This window comes from Limanda limanda, chromosome 5 (assembly GCF_963576545.1).
Source record: "Limanda limanda chromosome 5, fLimLim1.1, whole genome shotgun sequence".
Lineage (NCBI taxonomy): Eukaryota > Metazoa > Chordata > Actinopteri > Pleuronectiformes > Pleuronectidae > Limanda > Limanda limanda.
The window spans coordinates 5,126,154-5,151,335 of NC_083640.1; the positions used below are offsets into that span (position 1 = coordinate 5,126,154).

Sequence of the window (25,182 nt, forward strand, 5' to 3'; positions counted from 1 at the left end):
AAAAGCCATATGTTATATAGTCCATCAACCTTGTAGGTAGACGAGATGTTTGCATGTTGAGCTCATCAGAGACGGTGTCGAAACACATCAAATGTTTTTTGTTTGAGGAAAAAAAAAAATTGATTTAGAAACATCCTGAACCTTTTTGAGCCGCTCTGAGAAGCTTGCACCATGGCACTGACTTGCAGCAATACAAAGTAAATAAATGAAGCAGAATGACTGTTCTGTATCTGTAAAATAAACATTTAATTCTTGTAATTCATAAAGAGGTTTGTTCTTTGTGCCAGTCTTCCTGTCAAAGTCCCATCTGCTGCTGCAGCGCTACAGGGGAGAGAGATGCAAAGAAAAAGAAAGTTTACCTCACTGATCTTATTGTTCAGGTTTCTCCGTCCGGAACGGCCCTGTTGAATCAGGTTGAGGTGTCCGCTGCCCCTGCAGTCATTTGGAATCAGGAGCTGGAAGCTGTCAAAACATTACGCTGATCTGTAGTTCCAATGTGGAAATATGCATCTGAATTTATGATAGAAAAAGCACACACACACGCAAAGTGAGTCACTGACTACACTTCCTACTTCTACACACACCTCTTAGTTTTGATACACAATGTGGGCAGCTATACTGAGTCCTGTGGCATTACAGACTGTAGTTCAATGTTAAAGTCTAAACTGACTAAAGAAAATCATTTGTACTAAGGGGATGTTCAAAACTGTGTTATCGCAGTAAAGACTTCTGAGAGAATTGTCATGTAAAAACTTAAAAGTGATCATAATTTAAAATCATATAAAATAAAGTAAATATTCCTTATTTTGTACATTATAATATTCATCAAAAATCACACAGTTCCAATAATTTGTTTTAAAAAAAAGAATGTAAATTGAGAGATGTGGGGTTTTTTCCAGCACTGATTTCACAGACACATTTCATGACAGAGTGGAAAAGACACAGCACTTACATTTCCCCTCTCCCCCCCCCCCCCAAAAGGATATCATTGCTCATATTTAATGGGACAGTTGGCCGATATTTTAAGAATGCCACCCCCCTCCTATCTGTGCAGCCATTTCCATCTCCTATTTGAAGTCCTATATGAGGAATGCTTTGTTGTGAAGGTTAATCTAGTTTGGGGCTGGGGGTGTGTGTGTGGGGGGGGGGGGGGGGGGTCCTGCTTTGGGATTTGTGCCTGTCACGCTACAAAGGGAAACTTTACCTAATCATTCATTTCAATAATGTAGTATTTTTCTCCTTGAACCGGGTGAGCGGAGGGGGAAGAGGAAGCCTGAGGCCTCCTGACCTCTGACTGTTTAATGGCTTGTAAAGGTGTCAGAGGTTAAATAATGTTTCCACGCATTTAAACGCAGACTAATTGGTCGTGTAATTGTTTCTTTGTTTGTTTGCATGGTGACTAAAGCTCTGGTGGACACACTGTGTACCTGACAATGGGACTTTATCATGAAGCCAATGTCGTATGGACAATGTGATTTTATCCAAGGCTGAACGATCTTTCACCGCTCAGTTAGTTTGACAATCAAAATGTCTAATTCAATTAAGTTTGGCCAAATAATCAATAACCTTATGTCTAGATCAGATTAGATTAGATTCAACTTTATTGTCATTGCACAGAACAAGTACATATGCAACGAAATGCAGTTAAGCGTCTAACCAGAAGTGCAAAAAAAGGCAGTAAAGTGCAGAGTATTGTGCATATATTGAAGAGTATTGTGCATATTAATGCAGAGTATTGTGCATATTAAAGTGAAAATGTAATAAATAGGATCTGTACAGTAGAAATATATATGGAATATAACAGTATTAACAGGAATTGTAAGATATAGGACGATGAATACACTATGAGCAGGCTAAAAAATATAAATATATATAAATATGAATACACTATAGGCGGGATAATACAGTATAAAAAAACAAAGTAACAGTCAGTGCAATGTACGAATGTTCAAATGTTCAGTGGTTGGAGGAGGGGGGTGTGGCAGTCCAAGCCAGGGTGGAGGTGTCTAATAATAGGTTTAATAATTTATCCATAATTTAGATGGGGGCCTAGTTAAAAAAAAAATTATATCATTATCTCTATTAACTTTGATCAGTCATAATGAAGCCTAATATCAAAACTTACAGAAAGATATTCGCTCCCGTGTGTTGTGGACGGGAGGCGGAGGAGTGTGGACATTGCAGCCGCCCTGGAGTGAGCCGGCGGCGGCCTCAGGTGCTCGGGTCAGCCGCTGGGATCGGAGGAAGCACCGCTGTGCCTCATGCACGTAGAGGGAGTAACCAGGGGCAACCAGGTTCAAAAGGTGACTCGGACTAATTATAGGTTTCATTACGCACGAAACACGAACAGGTCGAATTTAATGGAGTCAGTCTGAATAAGGAGTGAGACGTTTATACGTGCACACAAGGGGACAGCAGTTATATCTCCAGGGGGGGTGGAGGTCATTTTATGACAAGGTTGTTTTTGTTAATAGTTTGACTTGTCATCGTTTCAACAAAGAGTCTCCCAGCCTGTTTTCAGGAGGTGAAAATGTGAACTAACCTGATGCTGAGGTCAAATAAGCCTCAATGAGTTCGAACACTTTATTAATGTGACTGCCAGGGTCCAGGAAGCTGAAAGTCCACTGTTGTTAAAGGTTTTTAATTGAGTGGTTCATCAACGGTTAGGATACAAAGCACAGGTGGAGAATGTAAAGGTTATAGAGTAGATGCAATGTCTTAAAAAAATAAAATAAAACACCCTTTAATTTAAAATAAATACAAAATTCTGATAAAAATCCTGCATTGAAAATATCCCTTAATATAACATTTTATATTTCCTTACTGTTTCTTACAATTTTGTTGGTGTTGCTGAAGGAAGAGCTTTTCACTCTTTCACAATAATTTATATTTTGTTATGACAATTCAATAATTTATTAGATTTTGAATGCTAAACTTTTACTTGTAAAGTATCAACTAATGTTGTCTCATGGAATCAGGTACAATATTTGCCTCCGAGTCATGTAAAGTAGCATTAAATGTAAATACTCAAGTTAAGTACAAGTATCTCAGAATGAATATTTCAGTAAATGATTTAGATAATACAAAGTTACTTTACATAAGTAAAGTGCTGGTCATACTCTGATAATCTATTAAGTTTGAGGAGACCTGACCTGCAGTCTGAAGGAGCCTGCAAAGTTTATAAAAAATTGGGAACACAGGAGATTATACTTTCCCTATTATTGGTCTGAAATACCATGGTGAGGTTTAATTGTACTTACCTGAGATCCTATTTGACAGACATTATAGATATCTTTGATCCTTGCAATACCAAATCAATTTGTTTTCATGCAGAGACAAATCAGAGAAATTGCGCCTACTGGAGGAATTATAATGCATTGCACCTCAATACCAATCAATCTCATCAGCATGGCGTCCTGTGCTGGAGAACATTCTCTGCATTAGATTTCTACACAAGCGCTTAAATGGGCTCTGAACTGCTTTCAACAGGTTCAGGCCAGTTTCAAGCCCAACACTCTGATGTATCGTTCAGTTTGCACGGAGGATAACAGCAACTTTCTCAGACCCGCTCACACTGCAGTGAGGTTTGTGTGCCCAGATCTCCGGCTCCAGGAGACTCTGTGCCAAGGACTCGCCACTGAGGCATGCAGAGGATGGATGATAATGGGACCTGAGGCATCATCTGACACTCGGCTGCATCTGGAACATCTCTTTATGACAGGCCGGTCTCGATGCGTCCCCTTCACCCTGTACGGTTCTGCTGAAAAGCCTGACTTGGACAGTTATTAAAAACAAGACAGGTAAAGCAACCAGACATCCACCTAAACAACAGAACACATGTTTCACATTTCCCCCACTCGGGCCCAGCAGCTAATACAAAAGGTGCTACGGTTTACGGTGCGCATGAGGCTGCTGACAGACATTTTATGCGGCCCATCAAAACACATCACCGTCACAAGGCAAGAGTCCTGATACGTTTGTATTAATTCACATTTGGGAAAATAAATAAAAGCAACTTGGTGATACTTTGACCGCGGCTTCAACGGAGGGGGAATTATTTTCGTATAATCACTCTTTTTCACCATTTTTTATTTCCTAAATAATCAGGCTCAGTGTGACGTCTTAGCAGGTAATTTTATCCGTGAATACACCCGAGAGGTCAGCCAGTGCCAATATTAAACACACACACACACACACACTGCCACACCAACACAAATCAACGGATTATGTCCCATCCCAAAGCCAGGCTGACCTCTGACCTTAAAGACCAAGGAAGACACCCATTTGCTGATAAGTGAAGCACAGGGCCCGTTGTGCTGACAGCTTCCCTGTCCATTTATTGACTTCCTTAATGATCCATTATGAAGTGATTTACGACGTCCACCAGCCACTTCTAAGGCCGGTGGGTGGCTGTCTGCTCCATTCAGCAGACATCTGCACCAATGGACGTAGCATTTGATTTATCAGAGAATGGACGGAAGCTGGCCCACACGCCACCTCTAGTGTTTGTTCAAAGCCAACAGGAGAGTTAGGAAGCTATTATGAAGGCGAGATGTCACCGTAGGGGTCAGACACAAAAGGTATAGACGAGGACACAAGGAAAACATGTCCTTAAAACCAGGCAGTTAAGGGAGGAAAAAAAGAGGTTTCAGTCCAAGTATTCTTTAAATGATAAAAGGTTTTCAACAAAATACAAAACATAAATGGTTTTAGAACTTTACACTGAACACAAGCAAGAAAACCCAGAGCTGCAGTTACACAGCGTTTCCCATGACAGTTGCTTGTGGAGCAGATGACCTTGTCTTTCCTCTGTCCGCTGATGATTCGTGGCCATTATGTCGGGCCCGGCTCTTTGATTTCTCAGGCCTTTCCTGTACAGCATGATGAGCTTATCAATTTTGGGGTTATCCCAGGAGAAAAAAAGCCTTTATGAAGCAGAACGCTGGACGTTTGAGGCCCCGGCCCCCCTCCCCCCTCGGCACCATGTTGTAACACATGAGCTCCCGTGCTGCTCATCCACTCACAGAGTTATTATCAGAGACAGTGGACAGAAGGACATCACTTCTATATTTCTCTGGGACTTTCACAACAGGACCCCTGGCCTCTTCCTTGACAAACGTCCATTTCTTAAAAAGACATCTGTTTTTGGCATAACATGTATATTAAATGCATCATTATCCAGCATGTTGATAGTCTGACCAGTCTACAATAAAATATGTTAAAATTCACATTCTTCTACATGTTACTTGTGTCAAGTTAGGAGTACATTGTTCTCTGTTTTTCAATTTTTTTAAAAAGATTTATAAAGTAAATAAAAAAAAAAAAATCAGCTCCTAAACAGATAACACCAACTGCAGATGAGCACCTTTCCTAAAACAACATCCCTCTATTCTCTACCCCTGCTGTGATTAACCTTGTTAAACAAATACAGCTCAGGTCAGGCTGCAGCGCCTGTGTGTTAAACTAAGACCTGCTAGAATAACAACACGGGATTACATAGCCGCTCAGGTGCGTTTGTACACCTCGAATCCAAGTCCACTGGAGCGAATCTCCCATCAGATAAGTCAACACAATCACTTTAGCTGCACAGGGCATCGCATCAGCCTTGAGAAAACAGTTGGCTGAACAACTTAGCAGGAGCCTAATTAACTATTTGAAACGATCGCAGCCGTTTCAACAGGATTAACAGCAAAATAATGGATGTGCAGCTCTAAAATGCAAAATTTTTATGTAAAATACTGGATTATGACATGATACAGCCTCGATATAAAATGCAGTCATTTTTACAACTTCATGTTTACTCTATCTTTCAAAGACAGTTACAAGTTTATATGATCTCTATAAACAGATTCTGCTTATATGAACAAACTATAAGTGGTTTATGGTCCAAAAGCTTTCTGGTTTCTGTGTTTAGTTTTAACAATCACATTTGAGCAGCATTCCGTTGCCCACAGGTAAAAGAGGCGAAGCACATCGACTGAAATGAATCAGCTTTTAAATTTATCAGCATTCATATGTAGGTAGCTGTTTTTTTGTTGTTTTTTTAATATATTTTTATTACACTTTTTTTTAGACAACACAAAACAAACAGAACTGCTCAGACACGACAAAAAAAAAGGGAAACAACAGAATGTGGGCATGTGGATACAGTAAAATAGAAAATAATTGAGATATTAATTAAGAAAATAAGAATTAATGACAGTGGGCACAATTTCCATCAAGACAAGGCAGAGTCAGATAGGAGTCAATACAGAGCATACCGACATAGCGAGGCCACAAAATGAACGTTACCCCTTAAGACAAAGTTACGAGGACAGGCTAGGCTGAGCTGGGAAATCCACGAGGCAAGGAAGATGACAGTGTGGACCCGATATGCTGCAAGTAAGGGTCCCAGACCTTATAGAAGGCGTCTGTTTTGGAGTGAAGCATGCACGTGATGTATTCACTAGGAATGAAGTCCATAACAATGTTGTGCCATGACTTTTTTGTGGTAACAAAATTCTTGTTCCAAAAGAGTCAAATGTTCTTTCTAGCAGCAAATGTTAGTATATTGAAAAGTCTCCTGTGTTTACTGTCAGTAATCCGACCCTCCGGGAGACCAAGTATCAGGCACATAGGGTCCATCCGTATTGGGACATCAAAGATAGCAGTCACTTCAATCACTATACTAGACCAGTAGCTTTGTAATTTCCCACATGACCAGAAGCAGTGGACATAATTACCAGTCTCAGAGTTGCATTTCCAGCAGAGCGGTGAGATATTAGCATCCATTTTGTTCTTGACAACAGGTGTTATGTGGTGATATGTGGGTAGCTGTTAATTGACATTTGCCAAAAGGTTGTCTGGATTTAAAACATCTACAAAAAGTTATTTGTTTTGGGTTTGGTGTGGAGAAACGTTCAACTCCTGTGGACTCATCAGACCAGATATAACATGTTGTCCGTTGCTCCCAGAGGTTGATACTCAGTTGATCAGATGCCCTTGAAAAAATCAAACCCAGTATAATATAGATCTGCTTTAAATCCTAACGTCATGAAGGGTTTAATGCTCAGATTGAATTTTAGAAAGCAGTATTGAAGAAACTTGGTGCTGTTGCATTGAACTGCACTCCTTTTACATCAATGAGGGTGAGTAACAGAAAAGACCTCTTTGTGGTGCAAGTTGGGAAACAGGTTTTTTACCATGAAGCAGAAAGAGCTTTGACTACAAGAATGTCAGAAATATGAAGCACCCGTTGCCTCACATTGCATCAGGGCAGATTCCAGATAAGAAAGTTTGAGAGAAAGTCTGTGTGTCCTCCAAGGAGTCAGAGGTTCAGCTGTTGTCAGCTCCTTCGTTGTATATCGACCACAGGCTGATCCTCTGGTCCTTGGATCCGGCAGCCAGCAGTCTCTGTCTGGGGTCCTGGTGGTTTGAGAAGGCCACGCTCAACACCACGTCCGTGTGGTATTGAAGCACTGCCAGCGGCCGCAGCTTCTTCCAGCCAAAGACCCGAACTCTGTGGTCCCAGCCCGCCGAGGCCAGAAGCTTGCTGTCGTCCCTGATGCACAGGTGGGAAACCCCGGGGTTGACCAGCGTCACGCAGTCCTGGAGCTGTAAATGGTTATGGAGAAGAAGATACATGCCAGTTTATCATTTTATTAAAAGGAAATAAGAAAAACTACTTTGTAAACCCAGTACACAGAACAGCCAAAAATATACAAACACACAAGTATTGGGATGTGCAAAATCTTCGTAGAAATTAAATAGTCATCCATAAATACAAATTTAAAAGCAGAAGTACACAAGTTAGCAATCTTCTTCAATAAAGCAAAGATTTAGAAGCAGAAAAACCTGCATGGGCATCATCTCGCAGTTTCTTTATCTTTCTTTTTTCTGCCCCTGACTCCTGTTTTCTTTTTGAAGCCATTTTCGAAAAGTTGACCTAGCCTACTGTCAAAGTTCGTCAGGCCACTGAGATAGGAAAGGGCACGCACCATCGTAACTTTTTTTGAGCGATTAAATATATCTCTTGTTCTGCCTGTTTTGTGATATACATGCCTAAAAGGTGCCTTATATTTCTATACTGAGATAATATCGGCATTATAATTGTAAGCTATTTTATTTAATGACGTTATTGTTGAGGGTTGATTTGTATTTCCTGTTCTAAGCGGGTTGTTGGTAGTGACTCTTATTTTGAAAGAGGGTTTTAAAGGAAGTGGATTCTGTGATGAGTGAAGTTGTAAAATGAACGGAGAATAAACGGGTGTGCTGTCCCGAGCGCAGGACCTGCTCTCGTGTTCTTTGTCGGCTGAGGTCGGACCTATGATACCACCAAACGCTCGGCTACATAATTATTATAACTATGATGATTTTTCAGCTTTTACTCTGCAAAGTCCAAGGATGGTGGGTAGTAGATCTTTATTGGTAATTGTTGGAGAAATTTAAAAAACGAAAGAGAAATGATCAGACATACTAAATAGGTCAGCAAGTCGATTAATCACTGCCACCTAAGAAACTGAGGCCAACAAAAACACGGACTGGGGGAGACTATCAGCTGATCTGATGACGGAGGTCCAAGTGTGGGGCTGGAAGTGTGTTGAACCTGGCCGGGGACTAGTGGGACTCAATCATCGGCCGTAAAACATTACGGCACGAGGGCCACAAGCAGATCTCTCTGCGTCCCTCTATTTGGATTGGAGTTAGGGAGGCCTGATGTGGAAGCACGACGGGCCTTTGAGTTCCCTTTGTCACAGTTTTGCGAGAAAAGAGAGATAGAGCATCTCGCCGAAACACTTGTTTGCAGAGGCCTTGTTGCTTTAAGCACCTCTGATGAATTACATTGGCACTGAAAGGTCCGGTCAGCGGGAGAAAAGACCCGATAAATACACCGTTGTAACATCTGCCTGCTAAAGATTAGCCACGGCCTGCTCTCTCCCGTGATCTACAGTGTCCCCAGGACTGTATCAATCTCTCTAAAGGGGCAACTTTTCAGACATGTTATAATGAATGGCGGCTCAGATCACCATCTGAAGGGCCTGCTGCGGTGGGCATTCCATGCCGAGCGAACGTGCTCTTCCCGCAGCGCAGGGATCCCTGCTGGACAGCTCGCTGGGACACAAACATCTGGATATGGGAGCCAAAATCAAACTGGACAGCGTAAAATTGACTTCATAAGTCGTGTCTAGAGAGACGAATGGCCTTGGATGGGAGGAGACGGAGGGGAATTTATCTGCGTGCTCCTGTTCCGGGCAGGAACCATCCACGGGCTGCATGTGGAAAATATAAGCCAGGTACCTCATAGCCCAAGTGGGAGAGAGGGAAAGAGAGAGAGAGAGAGAGAGAGAGAGAGAGCAGGGAGGAATGTCATTGATCAAAACAGAGCAACAAAGTCCACAAAAAGCAACGATGGGATTTCTTTCTCTCTTTCTTTTTTTTAAAACCAAGATCCCTACAGAACCACTGGTATGAAACAGTGACTGGTCATACCAAACAAACCAGATACACTGATACAAAGAAACCCGGGGGGTGGGGGGGGTGACAGATTGTTTGGAGCTTTGTTATTACCTCAAGAATCTGGTATGCCCCTACCTCGCCACATCTGGTTTGCATTAGAGGCCTGATAATGATGGGTTTAAGTGTCTGTTTTTGTTTGTTTTGCTTCCCATAGTTTGTGTCAGGAAAAGGCATTTGTTTCATTAAAGGGTCAAACGTAAGCAGTAACTGGCTAATGATGTAGTAATGCTCATTCAGCAGGACGACCCGGCACAATTGTTTTTACTTTCCACAGTCTGAGAAAGCAGAAGGGAAAAGTGGTGAGAAAAAAGGGGTCGTTCTGTCCTGTGATTTAAAATGAATGATGCCGGGGGTGAAGCTCCGCTGGGTCCTGAGCTGCCGACGATCTGTGGTGGACGTGAGACTTCATGTGGCTGTGGTGCTCCAGAAGAACAGTGCTTACACAAGTTCATTGTTTAATAACTTGATCATAGATAATCAGAAATTGGGAAATAAAATCATTGTTTTTGATGAAGCCTTTTGTAATGTCCCTTGAACAAAACCGCAGCAAAATATTACTATCGCACCATCAGAATATATACATATATATATATTAGTGCTGTCAAACGAGTAAAATATTTAATCGCGATTAATCGCATTTATGTCATAGTTAACTCGCGATTAATTGCAATTAATCGCAATTAATTTTTATCTATTCTAAATGTCCCTTCATTTATTTTTTTTCCATAATTTTACTTTCATTTTAATGCTCTTATCAACATGGAAAGTGGATTGGCTTGCTTTATGCAAATGTTTAATTTTATTGAAAAACAACATTGCCAAACAGGGTGGTACAAAATAAAATTATGAAGTGCACATTTCAGGTAAACAAGGACTCAGCCTATAGTGCAGTTAAACCATGGCTTAATATTTAATTTTTTTCAAGTTTGCTGTGAACATAGCAGTCAGGCCTCTTATTTCAGAAACAATGAACCATAACAGTTAGGTTACCAATAAAAGGTAAGCCTACTACTTCTTTGCTTTAAGCTAGCTACTCAAACAGACAAGCAACAAATAACAAACAAACAAAATACACAGGCAAGTGTCGGCCTACTTTGAAATAAATTAAACACAGAACTTTGTAGGGCTATTAGAGTCCTCCCCATATTTGTGGAAAATGTATGAAATAAGAGGTACCCTATTTTGAAATAAATAAAAACATAGCTGCTGCCTAATAGTGTAACGGACTGGGTTTATGTTTATGATTTAATGTTAAACTGACAGCCCTAATATATATATATTAGGGCTGTCAATTTAACGCGTTATTAACGGCGTTAATGCAAACCCATTTTAACGCAGTCAATTTTTTTATATATATATATCCTATCTTCATATTAATGTACAGAGCTGATCATTGACACTTGCGGAGTCAGGAGCGCCTCAATCCTATTCTCTTAGTTCAAGAAATCTGTAGGAGTCTTTAAGTTTTGGTCAGCTTTGGATATATTGCAATAACGGAGTTGGAATTATCAGACAAATCAATTAGTTGATTAAAAATGTTTTGGACAATTTGGACAAAGGTATTTTCTGTTTACCAGTCTTGATGCTAAGCTCCTTCATAGACCGATGAAAGAGGGGAGAGAAGGTCAACAGAGCAAAGCACAAGCAGACATGTACAAATATATTGGTTCCAGGTTTCCAAATGGGAATACTTGTTTTTTTAAGTGTTCTGTGTAGTAATAGTAATTCAGAAAAGAATCACAAGATGAATGGATAGTAATAAAAATTGGTTGTAGTGTATTATTAATTGTCTTCTTTAAAAGGGGACAATTCTTATATTAACCAGGTCTGGTTCTGAACAGAGAGAGTCTATATTTCTTGTTATTGCTTCTTTACTATCTCATCGGAGACAGGCTCCCTCTCAGGGCTTCATCATTCATGTTTTTGTTGTCTGAACACTCCTCTCTGGCCTGTGTTACCGCACGCTGTTTAAACGCTGGTTCTCTCAGCTGTCAGGAGGCTACCAGCTCTGCTCAGCAGCTGGGTCCACAAGACTCGCTGTGGGTCTGTGATGGATCCAACACAAACTCACACTTCAGGATCCTCTTTTGTAGCATGTCACCGACAGAGGAGACGTTCAAACGGAGCGGCCCCACTTGGCAGACCTCACTCAAGCCCCGCTCCACTTTTTCCTCCCTCGTCTTTCGCGCCAGTCTTGGCAGAGATCTCGGCCTTCACGCTGATCTACTGAAACGTCCCATCATCGCTCACTCACTGGAGCCGAGCGGCTGGGAGGCTTTTCGCAGGTATTTTCTGACACGCCCTGTCCCAGAATCACACTCGGCAGCAGGGAGATTACAGCCTTTTGTCACCTTGCCTGTCAGAGCCTGGTTCTGGCTGACAGGAGACGGACGTGTCAAACAGGTGAGCTGTCCCATTCAGAAAAGAGCGGCTTGGGATCACTCAGTAGAAAGAGACTTTTTGTAAAATTGAGAAGCTTTCTTCCTAACTACATATGTTAACTTCTCCAGAGCCAAACTCGACGTTAAGTTTTTTAACCAGTGGCCTAGAGAGGGGCAACGAACATTCAATCAATTTTACAGTATCTGGGAGATGTTTTTGGACTTTGTTAAGAATGGTGAAATTGAAGAGGCATTGGAATTGTGACTAATCTGGTGTGAGGAATGTGTGCTGTGCTCTGTTGCTTGTTAGTGACTGTATTCTAGTTTACATATTCAATTTTGTTTAAATTTTGTTTAAACTAAATTAGGGCTGGGCAAGTTAACTCGTTTAATCGAGTTAACTCAAGTGATAAGTTAACTCGATTAATTATTTTATCTCGCATTAACTCAGGTTTGATTATTTATTGTTTTATTGTGAAAGTCAGGCTTTTATTTTGTGAAAGTCTGTTGCTGACTGCTGCAGAACAGGAAAAAAGAAAATAATTGGCGGATAAACAATCGAGTTAACTCATCACTTGAGTTAACTCGATTAAAACGAGTTAACTTGCCCAGCCCTAAACTAAATTAGTAGTTTCATTGTAATTTTTTGTACTTTAATTTATGTTGTAATCATATCTTAGCAATTTCTGTGACTTTTGTACTATTTATTTCCATTCATGCTGCCATATGTTCAGGTTGGGGAAGGGTCTTGTATTTATGTAAATTGATGTAAATGTATAAAACTATATAAAACCAATACCAATTTTTACGACAGCCAGCTTGGACATACATCAGTCCAATAGCAGGACTGAGTCTGGGCCTGATGTGACCTGACGCATAAGTCGGGTCACATGGGATCTGGTCGACAGAAGACAGTGTGGATTTTTTTTACATTGTGGTGAACATGAAGATCAGGAGTTTCACCTGCAGTAAACTGTCATCAGTCTCAGAAATAGCTCGCTGTCAGCTATGCTTGATTTGCACTGCTCATCTTCCTGTGTCTTTACTTGTTTTCTCTTCTTCCAGCCCGTGACCTCTCGTCTTTTTTCTTTCTCCCGGAGCAGTCTGTCACTGCACATGTCAATACATTTGAGTGGCCGCCTAAATACATGTCCATCTGGCTTAACAGCTTGTAAACCCCAACACCCGCGCCCTCATAGTCGCACTCTGACACGTTTCCAAAGGCAAGTGGAAGAAAGAAAGGTCTGTGGAGGATGCCTTGCTTGCTCTGAAACGATATCAGGCCAGCCGGGTCAAACAGCAGATAAAAGGCCTCTGGGAGCCATGTGTATTACATTAACCTCCATTCCTGAGGCTATCTGTCTTTATCTGGCCTTGATAAGCTCACTTCACAGCCCTTCTGCTTCACTAAATCATAACTGCACTGTGTTGTGTCACATTCAGTTTCCCCTCCATTTCTCAAAGAGCATCTATCTGCCTTGCCAGCCAGTTGCACTGCACTGGACTGTATCGCGGTGGTAATTTGTGGGAAGTGGGATGCTGTGGCACTTATAGCCTCCTCAGCCTTTATTGCAGCCTCCCACTGTGAACTACTGTTCCCTTTACTGCAGATGTGTTTTTTGTTTGGTTAAGGGGCCTCCGAGGTTTTGATATTTTTATTACCTCTCACGGGTCATCCGTCAGGACCCAGGGCCTGGGTCTGCCACCCGGCTCTCTCCCCAGCCCCCCCCCCCCCCCTTACTGCTGCCACACAAAAATACTTTTGTGGGAAGAACTGAGGATAGCTGTCTGGACGTCACACTGAGCTGCACTTCGGGATAATTTAAAAGCCCCTGTTGGATCCTTTCCCTCTCCTTGTGCTTTTTTCCTGTCGTCCTCATCCTGGATTACATGCTGAATCAATATTTTGTTGCTCGAGCAAAATAAACCAAATAACCACCTTCCTTCTGCTTTTGGTATTTTGAATCAAATCCTTCGCCGTGTTTTTCTAGACGCTTTTTCAGGGTGGAAAAAAATGGCTTTGCAAATATTTCTAATTCAAGCATTCATTTGTAAAAAGCCCTGGAAAGAATAATACAGGTTTGTCCTATATCAGCTTTAGGTTCTCCTCGGCTCTGATTCATGAGGGTTGGCTGAAAAATAGGAGCATTCCCCTTTGCTCATGAAATCAAGAGAAAATATAGGCTGAAATGAGGCGTTGAGTCTCTGAAGCATTGGCTGTTATGTCAAATGAATTATGGTTCAAAGCTGATAGAAGACTGTTTAGACCACTTCGGAGAACTTTTGTGTGTGAGAGAACATGTTGTGCATTTCATCAGTGTCAAGAGGAAAGTTGCATAAGTTGCTTTTTTAAAACTGCTAAATGAGATACAAATCCTATTTATTACCATGCAATAATAAGCTTAATTTTTTTTAATCCAGAGCTACAGATATCACCCTGACCTAATGTGTGACTGAGTGTCTATTCGAACATGGGTGGCGAGACTCTGGAGTGACAGGCCCTGCCCAGCCCTTGGCCCCTGGCCCTGCCAACACTGTGTAACCAGCAGCTGATTTATGGCCCCTGGAGCCCCGCTGAGCCTCTTCCTCTTTGGCCCCTGATGTTTTCCAAAAGAGCCCAGAGAAAGGCAACACTCCTCTCCCTCCATCTCCTCCATTACCTTTTTTAAAAGTAAAATTTTATGGAATTTCGCAGAATTTGGGGTTTAGGCCTTTAACCAGAGACACTTCCGTCGGCCGTATTAACATCAACTTAGCCAGTAGCCCAACCAGAGCACTTGTTATCCCCCCAGGGTACTTTTGCAACCATCCAGCTGTACAAATATTAATCAAATTACCCTGTCATCATAGCTATTATGATTTGATCAAAACAATACAAATCAGTTAAAACAGATAGATTAGGAATAAAACATATTGCGGAAAGTAAATAGTAAGCCTGATCAAAGTAAAAAATAGAGATGTTCCAATACTGATATGAGTAACAGAAATGCCTCAGATTTTGCCGAAATGTAATGAAAGGCATCAAACAGTACACAATTCTATGTAACAATCCAATACAGCTTTTAGTTATATTAGTTTGACCCGGATAAATGTGTAATCTTCATTTCCCAGAAGTTTTTTTGTTTTTGGAGTACCAAAAAGCGGTTGTGCTATTCTGCCACTAGTAAGAACGTGAAAGTGTTTTCAGGTAGTGTAACATTAGCCATTGCCATTTATTAATTAAATGTCAGCAATTTGCTAATACTTCATGCTGTACTGTAGTCAAGACTTCAGTTTTGAGGGGTGGCACTAGTGTTACCAATTACAACACTAACAGTCTCGTAAAGCATTTGAAGAACCATCATAGGAAAGAGCTCATGGAGATCTTGGAGGTTAAGCGGAAAAAAGGAGGAACTGCAGCAGCAAAGTTTGAAAACCGCATCAAAAACGTCACAATACGTTTGCCAAAGGCAGCCCTACAGCAGGATATCTGATATCTAGTTCATTGTTGTGTCATCCTGGATTTATTTATTTTCTTTTTCAGTAATGACTGTGAAACTAGATATTAAAAGAAGTTCTATGATATTCTTTCTCTGTGTGCATTGTTTTTTTTCAAATTGGTAAACTGAGTCAGGGCCATACAACAATGTAAGCAATCATCACTTCTATGCAGGGCTTGTAGCATACATCTATAAGTACGTTATTTATGTTTTTTTAAAAGCACTGGTATCAGATCGGTACTCAGTATCAGCTGATACACAAAGTCCAGTTATCGGAATCAGTATCAGGGAGGGAAAAATGGTATCGGAACATCTCTAGAAATAACTAATTGAAATTCAGATAAAACTGTTCAAATCTTATCTTGGAGTAATACTTTAAATAAATTATAGTAATGGACAAATGGTGGAAAAAGAAACTCAAAGTAATCTATAAATGGTTATAATTTCCAACTCAGTCACTTTAAACAATCTAAACACTGACATTTCTATTATTTAATTATTATTGTAACATTATCTACTATTATTGTGCATCCATCTAAATTCTCACTCCTGTGTTTTAATGACTGTCATATTTATGTTTTGTTTGAGTTAAGCAACACCAAATTTAATGTGAATTAAAATAAAAGTGTTTGGAAGGTGATGGGTGGTGCAGATAAAGAGGTACTTCAGTTCTTCTGACAGTGGTGTAGGGGTTCATCAGACAAAAAGGTAGGGGACCACTACACACTACGTCCCTCTATAAGCTCGTCCTCTGACCTGCAGGTTGGTCTGGGTGTCCAGCATCCAGGAAGTGAGCTTCTTCTCAGAGGAGCCTGATATGCCTCTCAGACGCTTGGTGTCAAAGGTCAGGCACATGACGGGTTCAGGGTGGGCTTTGGCTTGGCTCAGCTTAGACCTCTGGGTTACGTCCCACAGCAACAGGGAGCCGTCCTCGTATCCAGCCAACAGGAGAGGTCCGGGACCCGAGTCTGGCTGCAGGGAAAAAGGAGAATGATAAGGGAGAGGAGGAGGAGGGACCACAGAAGGGGAAGCAAGGGCAAAAAGAGCAGAGTGAGTTAAGACGTGAGATGAGATCGGTGTAGTCAAAACCACAGAAACCGCTGTGTGATGCTGGAAGCTGAGCAGAGCAGAGGTTATCGTCCTGGAAGCTCCCGCTGACACTCGGAGAGACTCTGTGGGCTCCATTCGTCAGCCTGCTGCTCTGTCTTTCCAGCACTCCATTACACCACTCCTCACTTTACTCCTCATCTGTATTACTGAGCCACAGAGATCGCTGCCGGCAACGATAAATAAAGTGAATTGAAATACTGCAAAACACTGTTTCTACTCAACTTGAGTTTTGATTCAGATTTCTTTTCCATGCTTTATATATTCGTTGTTTTAACCCATTGTTCTTTAACATTTCAATGTTCTACCTCTATTATTTTACAGACCTTAATTTCTGAAAAGGCAAATTATCTTTTGATTTAATCTTAAAACAAAATAAAATCACAAAGAATGTTTTGAAATATATCCTCTCCCATTTACTGACATTATGAGGGCTACAGCAACATAACCAGTTTATCTTCATCAATGATTCTAGTATTTTGTATTTATATTATTTCTGATTATTACATAAGATTATTCAATTCTTAATAGAGTCATAATAGTGTCCATAATAATGAGTTATTCTTAGATTAATAATTTCTCCCCAACGAGAACAATTGATTGACAATCACATAAAACAGAGTAAAGCAGATGATCCTCACACTGTAGAAGGCTTGAAACACAACTGAAACAATTGATAAATAAACCAATTGTTTCAGCTCTACACACTTTAAAAATGCTCAGACACTCACAAACTATCATACAAAAACAGACTAAAGTCCTGATTCATCTACATTTAACCCCAGAACACTGAAGGTCAAATGTTTATTATAGGTGAGTCCATTCGAGTAAATAACCAGAAATTAAAGCAGGTGCACAGTAGGGCATCAGACACAAAATCTTTACCATATGACCTCTGTTACCTTGACAAAAAACTTGTACAACGGTATGTAGAAGCAGTGGTGTATAAAGTACTTGAAAGCCATACTTGAGTAAAAGTACAGATATCTTACCTGAAAGTGACTTCGGTAAAAGTAGAAGTCACCCGTCAGAAAATGACTTGAGTAAAAGTCTTAAAGTAGCTCATATTAAAAGTACTTAAGTATCAAAAGTATCTGGTGTTGAAATATACTTAAGTATCAAAAGTAAAAGTACAAGTACCAAAATTAAAAATGCAAAGTGCTTTTTATAGTAGGCCTATACAGACACAAAACAAAACAAAATGTTTCTCCTCAAGATTTAAGAAAAAATTTAACAACAATATGAATATAATGTATATAACCCTAGATGAGAGAGAGAGAGAGACAACCTCCGCTGCTCAAGTAACGAGCCAGTTTGAGAATGTAAGAAGTAGTAAGTACACATATTTTTGTTCAAATGTAACGAGTAAAAGTAAAAAGTCGTCAGGAAAAGGAATACTCAAGTAAAGTACAGATATGTGAAAAATCTACTTAAGTACAGAAACAAAGTATTTCTGCCTCGTTACTTCCCACCACTGTGTAGATGTAGATATATGAATATAGAAAAGAATGAACAAGCCGCACCTCACTGTTCAAAGATCACCTCTCAGTGTCTGTCAGCTTCCTCTACATGAGTGTGTGTAATCAGACTGTGTGGAGATCTCTTCAGCGAACAAGAACACAATTGAAGTGATAAAAAATGGAGGCCTCATATATCTTTACACAGCTGGAGGAAAGAAAGGAGAGAGATAAGTAGGTAAGGCAGAGGGAGAGAAGGACAACTCGTTGATGTACAATTCATCCATTCCTCTGCGTACCTGCCTTTTGCTTTGAAGGACCTATGAGTTCAGAGCAAAGCAACACGGTGCACTTTGTGCCGATCCGTGCTTTTGCTGTAAAGCACGGTGCCATGCAGACGCAAGGAGTCAGAGAAATGTTTTCCATATGTGCGCAGGGGCCACGTCTGACAGATTTTCATCCATCTTTAAGTCCTCTTCTCACTTAACGGTCCATACTTCTCTTCTCTCAGCTTTAAATAAATTATAGACAGAGTTGTGTATTCCTTCCAAACACATCAGTGAGGACGAACACTAAGGGATTATGAAAACAAATAAAAACAACTGAAAATCAGTGGCCCCTGCTTGCCGGCAGGGCCCGAGCAAAGCGTTCCAGGCTTGGGGCCCACCGTTTCACTTAAGTGAAGGACCTCCTTGATTGATGATGTCATGGGTCGGAGGTCAGGGAACCCTGGGTAGACACCTAATTCATTATATCCTCCACCGGCCTTTCTACAAGAGGGCTCTCTGCTGGAGCCCTGGGAGGAGATTCATCACCACACAACAGCTGGAAAGACAGATGGAGCTGGTTGTCGAGGCAGGAGCAGCCGAGAGAGCAGCCAAGCTAGGTCTTCTCTAGCATGGCTGTTAGCAGTCATGTGACCGCTGCCATTTTTCTTCAAAGTTGTGAAAAATTATAGGAAAAGTACTTTATCCTCTAAACATCAGTATCATAAACTGGAATGACACTCAGTAGAGCACATGCAGGCCAAGGAGCGACAGTCCTTCTAAATTCAAGATCCATGAATTCTTCTCTGAGAAATCATTGAAATAGTCAAAACAAATGTTACAATGTTAAAGAAATTGAAAAGCCCCTGATCCTGATCCGGATCCAGATCCAAAACCAAAATGTATTGGGTTCTTTCCTGATCCATACCAAATCCTTACTCCAAATTGAAAATATAACCTCTTTGGCAGAGGTAATAAATAAATCCTTTCAAGCTTGTGGTGTTTTTTTTTTTGAGGAGTCAAGACTCTTCTATATAGTCTATATTGTCTCTTGTTAAATCCTTTTCTTCTACAACAACCACATTGAGTTGGGATGCTCGGCATCTCCCGGCTTTTGCTGTGGTAAAAAACATGCAAAGAGATAGCCTACCTCACACCACGTTGTAAACACGTATCTAGAGCACAGCCACTGTCACTACAATTGTTACTAACAACTATTGTCAATTATTTTATTAATTGTTTGGTCTTTAAAATGTCAGATCAAGTTGTTTTCTTCTAATTGCTTTCTCTGCCTGTACAATAGTTTAAATCCTTAAGATGTTCAGTATCATACAAGACAAATAACATTCAGAAGATAGAACTAGCATTTTTTAAATTTCCCTTTAATTAATAAATCATATTATTACAAATTAATAATAATTTACTTACATTTTTAATCAAAGCTGGGGTTGTTATCCTGGAGAAGCAAGCAAGAGCAGGCTATACTTTGAAAAAAATGCAACTGATGTATCCTAGAAAACTTAATTCTTTGATGGATATCAGGACGTGAAGAAGATTTCAACAAATAAGATGTTTTAGAAACAACTTACCAGCCTTACCTTTAACACTAATCCATGTTTTTTTACTATTTCCAAACCCATGAACTTATCAGCCCCTAAGTATAATAATTTTCTAACTTTGAGACTGACTTGATACATATAAAGTGGGTATTTTCCAACTTAACCAACCCCAGTCTTATTACTGTCTTTCTGATGACATGCACCTTGACTCTGGGTTAGGGGGTTATTAAGAAATTAAATGTGTAACTATGATTTTATCATGAGCAACCTCTAAACAAGTTGAGGAAAGCAACTAAAAGTGAAGTCCGGTGAAAAGTTATTTGTCATGTTCTGTATGACAACGATTTTTTTTGTATGGCTCCAATCCTTTTATTATTATAAAGAGTTCCATTTTTGTTATAGCAGCCCTGTATTTATTTAAAGCAGTTAAATAAATAAATTAAATGCTCAAAAATGCCACAAAACTAGTCACAGTTAAGTCAAGTACTAGTCATCACAACTGACTGCTGTGACATTATATATAGGTGTATTGTTCTATTATATTGTAGATGTTAATCTAAAAAAATGTAATTTATTCTATTCTAGGATGCATTTTAAGATCAGCAGCTGAATACTTGGCTTCAGTGTGATTCTGACTGACTTACAGTTTTTTTTCCTCCATTTGATCGATAAGCACTGTGCAGGTCCAATAAACTATCACAAAGAAGAGTAAATACATAAATACAAATAATCGAAAGATAATTACAGAGAAATGTTCTCTGCCGATGTGGCCGCCAAAGGCCCCAGGCCGGCACTGCCTCAACATAAGGAACCAATCCTTCCTTTCGTTTTTTGTCCCGGCCCGCCATGATGTCATGGCCACGAGGCAGCAAGGTGATGAGCTGAGAGTGATGGATATCTGTATAGGAACATTTCCTTTTCCCCGCCAGCCTCTGTTCACATTAAAAGCCTTGCACATCATACATCACTACTGTCCCCCTCCATCCATACACGAGTCAAACCCACATGTGGAGCTACTCTCTGCCTCCACGTCTGCTGTGTTGTACCCTGCTTCCATCCAGAGAAATCAGACAGTCACCTTTTAGACAGAGCAAGAGCTCAGCATTAGAACTAAAGGCTGTGAAGGATTTTCCCTGAAGGGAAGTGGCACTGAGAAGAAAGTGAAGTTAAACACTGCGTTTAATCCTCTCCATAAAATCCATCAGAGAGGGCTTACAGGCCGACAATAAATCTGTTGGTGAGTCCGTCTTGGAAAATAATCTCCTCTCGTCTCAAAGGTGGGAAGAAAAGAGGGAGGGATGGTGAGAAGAAAGACAGCGAGAGGAGTTAACTGTCAAAAGCTTCTTCCTGGAGTGTGTGTCGGCTGTTGCCTCCTGCTGTGTTTGGTGAGGGAAACAGTAGGTAGCATGTGGGCATTTCATGAAAGACTGACATGAGGTGTTCCCGAACTGCACTAACAGTATATATAGCTACTTTCAGACATGCACTGAACTCTGGATACAGTTCTGTAATTATCCGAAGGGGCTGTGTGTGAGAACATAACGTCCGAATCAGAGGCTTCATAGTTTTTTTCTGCAGGAAAAAAAAATCGACATATTGTCCAAATGAGGGTAGAGCGGTGAAATGCCCAGAGGATTCACCTCAGTGAGACGGTGTTTGGAGGCAAAACTTAAAAATACAAAAACAATACAAATATCTCAGTACGAAAAAGAAGACGCAGACGTCAACTTAGAAACATGGATGTGCTCTAATCAAAAAGACGTGAGCTCCCCAGTTTGGTTGTGTCCTGCCTCGTGCAACCATCCCCAGCATTAATGCTCCGGAGATTTCTGCATTGTTGAGAATATGATTGACCAAGAAAACTCTCCTGCTGTGTTCTTCATACGCGAAAACTCTAGAGTAAGTCCAGCTTTTGTGTATTTACGTTTGTGTGCACGTGCATGTGTACGTGCATATGTACATGTGGGGGGGGGGTTTGAGTCTAACCCCTGCTCGGTTGTCTCTCAAGCAGCTCAGTGAGTGTAACAGATGAACAAGCCTCAGCCCTGAAAGGAATCAGCCTGAAATGATTTAGAATCACCTGGGCCCTTCGGCTTTGAAGTCAGACAGCTGCCTGTGCTGTATTACATTGATATTATATAATTTATAAGGATATAATTGATCATTATGTTTCCTGGCACTCAACACTGAAGTAGCATTGGTTCATAAATCAGATGATGAAAGGTGGTTGTAACAGTGAAATCAAAGGGAAAGGAAGAAAAACACAAACAGCGTGTCAGCAGGCAGGAGGGAGACTCTCGAGCTTGTCTACATGTCTCTATAGTAATATCACAAACACTATCATCTTTATGGCCCTTTGACTTATTAAAGTAACTCTAATTGGTAGAACAGGGATACAGGACTGAATGTGTCCAGGCCAGTAACTTGCCTCACTCTGGTTTTCAAATGAGAAGATGTGTTTTGATTTCCGTTGCCTGTAAACTGCACAGCCCATAAAATGTTGCTGAACCATCCACAGTCTTGCATAAGTCTAAAAACCCTCATCTGCCTCTCCCCTCCGAAACCCCAAAACCCAAAGAGTTAATAATTAGCCAGGCAAAATAATTACAGGCCCTCGTTAATGGCTGGAAAATAAAACTTTCGACAGCGTTTACAAACAGAACGCAAACTGGGAAATTTTACTGGGATCAGATTGGATGTACAGCTGCAGGCTGATATATGGCTGTGAACCCCCGGCCCTTCCAAATGCTCTAATTACAGTGTTGGGACTTGCTGCCAGCTAAGAAGAAACGTTTGGAAAGATGGATCTGGACAAGTTGTTGGGCTGTAAATCATGTGCCACGTCTCAAATGTGCATTGTTGTGGATTTTTTTCCTTTATTACGTCTTGTTATGGGCGGCTTGACAAACAGTCAAGAAAAGATTGGGAAGCTACTGGTTTTGACAATGACTGCCAGAGTAAAATCATTGAACTTGACATGTAGTTACATACAGATGCAAGGCTGCTGTTCAGGGTTCAAAATAACAGCGCAACAGTGTCTTTTAAAATGACAGGTGAGGGTGTCTGGTGCTTACCTGCCACAGTTTGATACACATGACCATCCCCAGCTTAGCGTCTGGGACCAGGGTGCAGACTGGAGTCTTACTGGGCAGCTCAATAATCTTGATCTGCAGAGAACACATGACAATTCAAACTCTGAAAACAGAGCCTGCTCTTTCTCTCTACAGCTAGCTGATCTGTGTAACAAGGCGCAGCAGTGCTTTGAACCAGCTGAACGCGAGTTTGCTAACATGCTCACAATGACGATGCTAACATGTTAATAATAAACAGGTACAATGTTCACCTTGATCAATAGTTTGGTGTTTCAGCATGTTAATATATTAGCAGGATCATGTGCTTTTTAAAAAAAAATACAAAATACTTTTCACTGATATCGCAGGAAACAACACACGGATCTTCATGAGAATTCAAAAGGACTGTTGGGTCAAGGCAAACGTATGTGCTCTCCTGAGAGTCAGTCTTACCCAAGCAGTTTTTATTTCTTCTTCTTTTTTATTTCACAAAATGAACAATGGCTTCACAAGCTACAGATTACTGTATTAAATTGCATGGCAGTCTATCTAGGTCATTGAGTTTGTGTAACTTATCATGGTTCCTTGTGTAAGACGTGTTTGATTGATCCTATGCCCACCCAACTCTCTCACCTTGAGTGGTCTACCTAGACATAAACTGGCACGCTGTTATTAAGAACATTTTTCCACTTTAACCCGTTATATATCAGATCATTTCTGTTCCAATAATGTATGTTTTCATTATTGAGACCAAGTTACAACCACACACGTATTGCAGTTGTCCGTATAAACAGTCTGTCTTCAAACTTATCCTTCACTTGTCCTCTGAATATTCAGGACCTCTGCAGATTGCAGCGCCTCCAACCCACAGCGCAGAACAATCCATTAGTGCCGTGCAGCCGCCACACTGTCTATAATAAATCCTGCTAAAGTCTGACCCAGCGACATGAATGGTGTTTTCCTGTACACACTGGCACTGATTCTGATAAAATACACAGCCTAATGAAGCCAGAGAAGAGTGTGTGTGTGTGTATGTCTGTGTGTACCCACATCACTACCAAAACTCATTCCTTTGACTTCCTCTGCGCTGATGAACCACATATTCATCCTCATTAGACTTCAGATTAAACAGGCCTTTAAGGGAGTGATCTGTATTTTAGCACGAGGCCACATCTGTCCTGCATGTTTACCTCTGCGTGCCTGACAAAGAGGGCCTTTGAGAACTTCCCCGTGCCTCAGGTGATCGCTGTTCTTGTGTGGCATCAAACTGCCCATAGATAAAACACCCACACTAATAATTAATGTTGCAGCCATGCCAGCAGTCTGCTGGCAGGAATCTGACTATGAGCAGTAAACAGCAAAACCACCTGAAATGGCTCAGAAGGAAACTGTTGTCTGTTTTCTTCATTACATGTCTAAATATTGACCCACCTGCTCACTGCTTGTACCGTTGTGGGGGTTTTGTGGCAAGTGCCTATGTATTGTATGGGGGAATTCAATTATGTGGGCGTTTGATTTGCAGACACATGATAAGCATCTGTCTTGGCCAGTTATGCCTGTGGAATGGGGTGGGGAGACAAAATGACAAAATCGGCTGTGGCCTGTTTTGGTCTACCTTTTATGGGTGTGTGTGTGTGTGTGTGTGTGTGTGTGTGTGTGTGTGTGTGTGTTTCTGTCTGCCTGTGTCTGTTGGGACAATGGCATTATTGAGGTGCTGGGAGTCACAGGCGCCCTGATGCCTGGCTTGCTGGTCTGGGGTTAGCAAAGGCACGTTTGGCTGGATCAGGTGACAGCTCTGTCCCTTTCAAGTGTGGCTCCTCCGCGGTGGAACAAGTAACATGAATCTTGAGGCAATAAAAGATGGCTGAATCGCTGGCTGCCCTCTCCCCATCCTGCTGCACCGTTCACACACTGGCTCCACACAAAGCTATAGAGACTTTGTGGGTGTTGAACATTAACCACGAGACGGACCGAACGTGATGTCATTCCAGGGCATAATCTGATCAAGCCTGGGAATTCTCTCTCTAGATCTACAGTTAAAGTGGTTACAAGTCACTCAAAGTATTTTATTAGTGAAGAGTTTTCAAAGCAGGAACATCCTCGTTAATGACTCTCTAAAATGCACTATTACGCTTGCTCTCTCAAGCTGTCCCAGCACTGATTTAGACAAAAGCATTCAGTGAATGGTATGTTACTAGCCACAGTCAAAATGAAGCAACACTTAAAATCCGATCCTTGCAATGAGCACGCTAGTTTGTTAATGATGCTGCTTAGATTGCTGTTTGACAGCTTCTGGCTGCAAGCTGAATACTCACGTCACATTGACTCATGACACATTCACTAATGATTGGCCAAAGATATCATCTT

General features: G+C 41.0%; 1 protein-coding gene across 1 annotated transcript in view; it reads right to left on the minus strand.

The window, feature by feature from the left end:
* Positions 1-6,102: 6,102 nt before the first annotated feature.
* gnb1l (guanine nucleotide binding protein (G protein), beta polypeptide 1-like) overlaps positions 6,103-25,182 on the minus strand; it is a 30,381-nt gene continuing 11,301 nt past the window's right edge. The window contains exons 5-7 of the mRNA XM_061071748.1: positions 22,819-22,911; positions 16,112-16,327; positions 6,103-7,593 (exon numbers count right to left, since the gene is read on the minus strand). Coding sequence (XP_060927731.1) covers positions 7,315-7,593; positions 16,112-16,327; positions 22,819-22,911 — 588 coding nt within the window. The 3' untranslated portion in view covers positions 6,103-7,314. The remainder of the gene's footprint in view (positions 7,594-16,111; positions 16,328-22,818; positions 22,912-25,182) is intronic.